The sequence below is a fragment of the Trichosurus vulpecula genome, chromosome 1, assembly GCF_011100635.1.
Source record: "Trichosurus vulpecula isolate mTriVul1 chromosome 1, mTriVul1.pri, whole genome shotgun sequence".
In the NCBI taxonomy this organism is placed as follows: domain Eukaryota; kingdom Metazoa; phylum Chordata; class Mammalia; order Diprotodontia; family Phalangeridae; genus Trichosurus; species Trichosurus vulpecula.
The window spans coordinates 466,151,679-466,159,557 of NC_050573.1; the positions used below are offsets into that span (position 1 = coordinate 466,151,679).

The 7,879-nt window shown below is 35.0% G+C and overlaps 1 protein-coding gene across 1 annotated transcript in view; it reads right to left on the bottom strand.

Moving 5' to 3' along the window:
• The window catches only part of KIAA0825 (KIAA0825 ortholog), a 502,236-nt gene that overhangs the window by 280,010 nt on the left and 214,347 nt on the right, over positions 1-7,879 (bottom strand). Inside the window, exons 17-18 of the mRNA XM_036750217.1 lie at positions 4,199-4,357; positions 2,205-2,299 (exon numbers count right to left, since the gene is read on the bottom strand). Coding sequence (XP_036606112.1) covers positions 2,205-2,299; positions 4,199-4,357 — 254 coding nt within the window. The remainder of the gene's footprint in view (positions 1-2,204; positions 2,300-4,198; positions 4,358-7,879) is intronic.

Below are 7,879 nucleotides of genomic sequence, written 5' to 3' on the forward strand. Positions count from 1 at the left end.
GGGGGTGACGTAATCAGGAAAATTTTAGTCACCAGGGGGTGCTTTTAGGAAAATCAATTTGGAAGTTGAGAGGAAGATGATTTGTGGTGGAGAAAAGACTTGAGGCAGAGAGATCAATTTGAAGCCTACTGCAATAGTCCTGGCAAGAAGTAAGGAAAGCCTGGACTAAGATGGTGGCTGTGAGTAGAGAGAAATGAATCTGTGCCAGAGATACTGTGAAGGTAGAAAAGACAAGGCTCGACAGCAGAGTGGTTATGAGGGATGAGTGTGAGCCACAAGTTGAGGATGATACCTTAAGATGCACTAAGATGACTAAGAGAAAGGTGGTGCCCTTGAAGTAACAGGACAGTTGGGAAAAGGGGTTTAGAGGCAAACATATTAATAAATACTGGAACCTGAACCCATGTTGAGGAGATGAGCCAAAAAGTGAAGGAACGTGATACTGATGTTGGCCATTTCTCCTTCACACTTGCTAATGCAGCAGCATACAGAGAAAACCTGAGGCACTCCTGTGCTCAGGTATCAAGGCAGCTAAGGGACTACTCATGAGCAAATTGCTTTTTGCAAAGCTCCAGATGCAAGGGACTGAAAACTGCATCTCCAGCTTCTTTGTCTTCTATGATGCATAGAGGGGGTGGAATGGGCTAAATCAAAGTCACAGTCTGGAATAGTCATGATTAATGTTCTGATATCAGGATGTTTATGGTTCCTTTACCACTCTAACTAAATACTTTCTAGAATAATGAACTTGACAGAGGTGATCTGAATAAAAGCAAGTGCAACAGACTGGAAAGGGAGTGGCTAGTAAGAATGGGGGGAGGGCACCATTGAAGAGATTTGATTGGTGGACACATACACCTAACAGACATCAGAATCTGTGCTATGTATGGTAGCAGTCCAAGACAACCAAGTGTCCTCAGGGTCCTGACCAAGAGGAATAGGTAGCTTGGCAAATACCCACAGCACCCCCTGGTGACTAAAAAAAGCAACACTAATCTACTCCAAATTTTCCTACTTTCACAGCAGTTACAGAAACTCATCAGCACTGTTCTGCTTTTCAAAGTGCATTGAAGTATGGAGAAACATGATTTGAAAATTCCATTATGTTGTCATTATGAATATTCCTTTGAAAAAAATGACTAAATAAAATAAACTTAAAATTAAAAAATTAAAATAAATTTGTGGTAGACTAACTGAAAACAAATTCAATATTCCAAAGAATAGCTCTTCTACAGTATTTTCCACGAAGGAGTTTGTACAGGTAATATCATGCCCATTTTGTATCATATTGCTTGCCTTCTCAATGGGTGGGGGGAGTGGCTGGAAGGACAGAATTTGTAGCTCAAAATTTTTTTTAAATGAACATTTAAAATAAATAAATACCTTTTAAAATATTATACCCATTTTATACATGAAGAAGTAAGTATATGTTATAAGGCTCATAAGTAACAGAACCATATATTAGACTCACATCTTATATTCAGTTCAGTGCTCTGCCTAATATGCCACGCTGCCTGCCTCTCATAACCAGCAGCAAGGAACCAGACAAGCAGGTCAGAAATATATCCAAATACTAAGATCTTTTAGAACATATTATATTTCACTTATATGTCTTAATTTTATTTCAAAGTGCTCTCTGCCTATGCTTTTTCTTTTACTAAAGGTGAGCATTTTAAAGTATGAAATTCTACATGAAATGATACAAAATATGAAAAAAATTATATACCAGTAAAATAACATAAATATATTTGTTTTCCACACTAGACTACATATCTTTATTTTAATAAATCTTTTTCTATAAGTTCTTTTGTCTATAGGGTTCTTTTGGCTTCCATATCTTTTCCTATAACTTGATTGTTAAACACTGTGTAGACATACTATTTGAATGGGATATGAAGCACATTACTCTGAGTGACACTCTCAAACTAACTTATTGGCACTTCCAATAAAATTCCATGGGCATACAATATATTAGAATTTCACTTTGTGAAAATTCTTAGAGCATGCCAGTGGACCTTTGCAAATACTTGATGGGTGGGGGTTAAAACATTTCAAGTTATTTCCAAAGTAAACTTTGACTATTATAGGTTCTAAAAATCCCCACATTAATTTTTCTTATCTATCCAAAGTATACTGCTAAAAACTTAAATACCAAAGAGCCAATTTTCCCAACAAGCCTCCTCCTAAATCTTTTAAAAAATTACCTGTTCTTAAGCAGTGCCCTGAAGGTCATCTTATTCAGTCCCAGATAACTTGGCAGCAAGTTTGACCAATTCCAGTCCCATTTAGTTATGGCTGACTGTTGACATATGAGAAGAAGCTATTGTTAGTTATTAATCAGAGTTAATATGATCAGTAAATTAAAGCTCCAGCTGTGATAGACTAACTAAGAAGGAGGGGGGTCTAGAACAAGGACTTAGACAGATGATATCAATCATGCCCACAGAAGAAGGTTTTTATTCCAATAAGACAGCAATTAATTTATAAATCCATTTGAGGATGTAGCCATTATTTATGAAAAGATAAATCAATTTTTGAGTCGTTATTCTTCCAACTGTTAATGGCATTTTGCCCAACTACTTTCTCTGAAAGGTTGACTCTTCAAAAGCAAAATAATTGGCAACTTTTTATGTATCCTCCCAATTTACATTTTTTTTTAGTGTCAGCAAAAAGTTTTATCAAGAAAAACTTGAAGTAGTTAGAAATCTGGCTTTATGCTATATCTTAATTAGTGTGCCATATTAGTTTTGTCTATTTTGCAAAAGGAAATCCAGTAAACAGATGGTTACAAAAATAAGAATATAATTCCCTTTTAAAAATGTATTAGATAATCTGAAATCCAAGTATAGAGATAAATGACTACGTATAATAGCTTTGTAAAAGTATATGATAAGTAATATCTCTTATTTAAATGAAGAAATAATTTAACGGTTAAGATTATTTTATGTAATCTGAAATACAACAGACTGAGGTATCAAGTCCATTTATACAGATAGACGATGTTTAGTTTCCTACTATTATAGTAGCTCTCTGCTCTAGAAAACCAAATAGTTCTGATAATAATACCAGTTTAGGCCAGTTTTTAGACTCCAACAAGAACTATCCCTTGTCACCTGCTGATTAATCGAGCCCTACAATCCTGTCATACAGTAGAAGAATTCTGCCCTGAGTTGTCAGCATCTGAAGGTCTTATTCTACAGTTTTGATGAATGTAGGCTAGAGCTGTAACAGGCATGATAAAAATATTATCTGCATCCCAAATTAGGACAATGTTTTAAATTTTTTTCATTAGAGCTCTAGGTCAAGCAATCCTTTTTTTCTATCATGCCAGTTCAAATGATTTGTCAAGAGACTTTCAAAAAGAGATACCTAAACTGTAAATTAAGCTGGAATCAAAATTGCCATCAGATTTCTGCCATTTTTTTTTTTGCATTTTGGGTTATGATTTTAATATAACTAGTGACTACGTGGTTTAAATAATCTTTATGAGATGATATAATTAACTACGTATTTAAACACACATTGTTTTCAACATTGAGTTTTTTAAAGTAAATTCATTCATTTTAAATGATCACTTATGTAAATAATATCTAAGCCAAATTCTATGATATACTTTTAAGAAGATTGTCAAGATTATTTTTAAACACATATAAAACTGTATATCCTATCTACTGAAAGTGAATAATTCAGTCATTTAATTCAATGATTTAAAAGGACTGGCTTGATTTTATAGCCTAACTGAAGTTCCCTGGGTCAGTCAAAAGCCAATTAATAAATATTTATTATGAACCTACTAGGTGTCAAGTACAGTGATAAGCACTGGGGATACAAAAAGAGACAAAAGACTGTCTCTGCCCTCAAGGAACTCACAGTCTAATGGGAAAGACAAAACCAAACAAAAAAGTACAAACAAGCTACACACACACACAGGCACACACACAAAATAATTAACAGAAGGAAGGCTTCTTATACCAATGAAATAATATTGGGGGAAATGAATATATAATTTTAATTTTTAAAGAAGATATAGATAGCTTGCAATGTGCACTGTTGGAGATAGCACCCCACATACATGTGGTCACAGATCCACTAAAATATTTAATTATCATTTTAATCTTCATTTCTATTTGCTGCCAGACCCTTGCACATAATAGGTGCATGCCAAATCTTTGTTGAATGACAATTACTCTCCACATACCTGATCCAGCATTTTTTCACTAAACCACTTATACACCTGAAAAGGGTTAAAGGCAGGAAGCTGCTTTTCCAGGCTCTTCAAGGTCACTTTTAAAGGTCTGGTGGGTAATGTGTTTTCCTCTGGTACATTCATCGAAAACAGCTGTTCTTTCAAATATTCCTTCAAGGAGGAAAAAAAAACAAATTTGCATGCTTATTACTCTATGTTCTCTTTAAAAGCAAGTTGATCAAAACCTGTATTTACTCTTTTCACACATTTCTTAGCATTCACTTGGTAGATTCCAATATGTTAATACCACAAGAGAGAATTCATTTTCAGAAGATGCAATGCTGATGAGGATTTATTATACTAAACAGCACCAATCAAAAATAACTGAGCCTAAAATTCTGTGGTGACAGTTAATTACTAAATTTCATGAAATGAACTATTCAAAGTATTTGATTTATGTAGATTCAATTGTACTTGAAGCTTTTTCTAGGCATTGTCTTATGGATTATATATAGGGCAGATGTTCAATAGCTAACATTAGAGTAATAGCTAAATAATCCAAGGAATGACTACTATGTGTTCAGTTCTGTGCTAAGCATTGATATATTTTTAATTATTTATTTTCAACATTCATTTCTTAACATTTTGAGTTCCAAATTCTTTCTCTCCCTTGAGACCTTCCTCCATCCACTGAGAAGGCAAGCAATATATCAATTATATATGTGGAATCATGCATGACATATTTCCATATTAGTCATGTTGCAAAAAAAACCAAGAAAAATAAAGTGGAAAAATTATGCTTCAATTTACACTCTGGTTCATCAGTTCTCTCTGTGGAGGTGACAGCATTTTTCACCATAGGTCCTCCCAGGTCCTTCCAAATTGTCTAGAATCATGGTAGCTTTGTCTTTGTGATCATTGTGATCAAAGTACTTAAGTCTTTCACAGTTGATTATTATTACACTATTGCTGTTACTGTGTACAGACTTCTGGTTCCGCTCACTTCACTTTGCATCAATTCATATAAGTCTTCCTAAGTTTTTCTGAAACTATTCCCTTTGTCATTTCTTATATCACAATAATATTCCACCACAGTTATATACTACAATTTTTATACACAGTTATATACCACTGAAACTATTCTGAAACTATTCCCTTTGTCATTTCTTATATCACAATAATATTCCACCACAGTTATATACACAGTTATATACCACAATTTATTCAACCACTCCCTAATTGATGAGCATCTCCTCTGATTTATTTTTTTTTTTACCACCACCAAAAGAACTTCTATAAATATTTTTTGTACATATAGGCACTTTTCTTTTTCTTTTATCTCTTTGGGATACAGACTTAATAGTGCAGTGGTATTGCTGGGTCAGCGGGTATGTGTACTTTTATAGCACTGCGGGCATACTTCCAGATTGTTCTCCAGAATGGTTGGATCAGTTCACAACTCCACCATCAGCGCATTAGCGTCCCTATTTTTCCACATCCTTTCCAGCACGGCATTTTACTTTTCTGTCATGTCAGCCAATCTGATACGTGTGAGATGGCACCACAGAGTTGTTTTAGTTTGCATCTCTGATAAGAATTAGTGATTTAGAACATTTTTCAGATTTGATTTCTTCTAAAAACTCCTTTCACCATTTGTCAATTGAGGAATGGCTCTTATGTTTATAAATTTGACTCAGTTTCCTATATATTTGAGAAATGAGGCCTTTAGGAGAGAAACTTGTAATCTTTCCCCCTACCCCCACCCCTCACCCCCTGTTTCCTGCTTCCCTTCTCATTTTAGCTACACTGGTTTTGTTTGTACAGAACTTTTTTTTTTTAATTTCATGTAATCAAAATAATCCATTATACTTCCCATTATCTTCTGTGTCTCTTGTTTGGTCATAAACTCTTATCTATAGATCTGACAGGTAAATTTTTTCATGTTCCCTTAATTTGCTTATGATATTAACCTTTATGCCTAAGTCAAAGCATTGATATTTTAATGGGATTGTTGCACTGCTGTTATAAAAGTATTACTTTGATGCCTTGTCATGTCAAGGATTTCTTAAAAGCCCATTGACCAAGGACCAAACTACAAGTCTAGACAACCTCTTTACCAGGTTGACCATAAAATGATTAATTTTTTTGGCCACAGCAACTCTCAAAAATCACCTACTATTTTATCGAGTGGTTATCTTCCACGTCAATGAAGAGAGTACCCAGACCAAGGAAATGACAAGTCCCTGAAGTGCTGACATCAGAGAGCCCAGCAAGGCTCAATGAGGTAAGCTGAGTCACTCAAAGAAAACAAAGGTCACTCTGGTTACAGGTACCTGGGGATGAGAGAGATTAGATGACTAGCCCAGGGGGAACCGGGGACTCGAGGCCACATTGAAGTTTGGATTCAGTCAAAGGGCCGCACTTGAGGACCTAGTGGGCCACATGTGCCCTCGAGTCTGTAGGTTCCCCACCCCTGGACAAGCCCATGGTCCTATAGGTACCGATTTTCAGCAGAGCTAGCATAAAAACTATAGTTTCCTGACTCTCTGGCCTAGGATGCTTTTCACTAATCTATGCTGCCTCTAATATTTTGAGATCCTAGAATGCTGCATATTATCACTCTGTACCTCAAAGTTCAGATTATAAATGTGGAAATTTTAAGGGTCTCCAATAATTTGTAACATTTGGGAACAACTACTTAAGCAGCAGCTTCAGGAGGCAGCTCTTTTCTTTTTGGGGTTACCTCTTAGCACCTGTGTACGTAAGGGCTCTGAATAAAGAGTATATGGTAACTAGCAACACAAGTGTTTCTTACTGGGAGGAAAAAAAAAGATGATTGAATGGGGACTAATTTTACGGTATCATGATTAAAGTAAAACAGAAATAAAAGACCCTGCCTCACCCTGAATCATTACTTCTTTTTTGCTTATAAAAATCTGTTTTTACATATTTTCTCTCTGAATTAATGAAATCTGGCTTCTGTCCTCACCAAAGGAAAGAGAAGCTGCTTCATTGAAAGTCACTAATTACCTCCCAATTGCTAAATTCAGTCAATTACTTCATTCTCTGAATCTCTTTGCTCCTGCATTCTCCTATCTTTAAGTATCACCACTATGGTGATAACCAAGAAGCCTGTATCTCTAGTTGGGTCCTACTGCCTGAGCCTAGTCATGTCACACATGCACACGTGTGTGTATATATGTATATATATGTACATATGTGTGTATGTATATACCTATGTATGTATGTATATACATATATATATATATATATATATGCTTGCTATATTTTTCCATCTGATTATATTTCCACAAGCTTAAATTCAGTAAATTCCAAGCTGAATTTCTTATCTTCCAACTCATACCCATCAAAAGTTACCAACTCAGTCCATGGTAACACCATTTTCACTTTTTTACTTCCAGTCATCAAAAAGTTATTCAAATATATCCTTTCCTCTCTACTTCTAGCGCCATCATGCTATGTAAGGCTCTCTCACCAATACCTAGATTTTTGCAGCAAGCTTTTAGCTATCCTCTTTCACACCAGATTTAGGCATTGCTTTTTTTTTTCTTGTCTCTCAGTTGATCCTGTAATCTGTATGTTGACATATTGATATTTAAACAATATTTTCTAATTCTGAAATTTTATTTTTTTGTGCATCATGCATTTGCTAAAAAAACCCTTCTGTTGGCT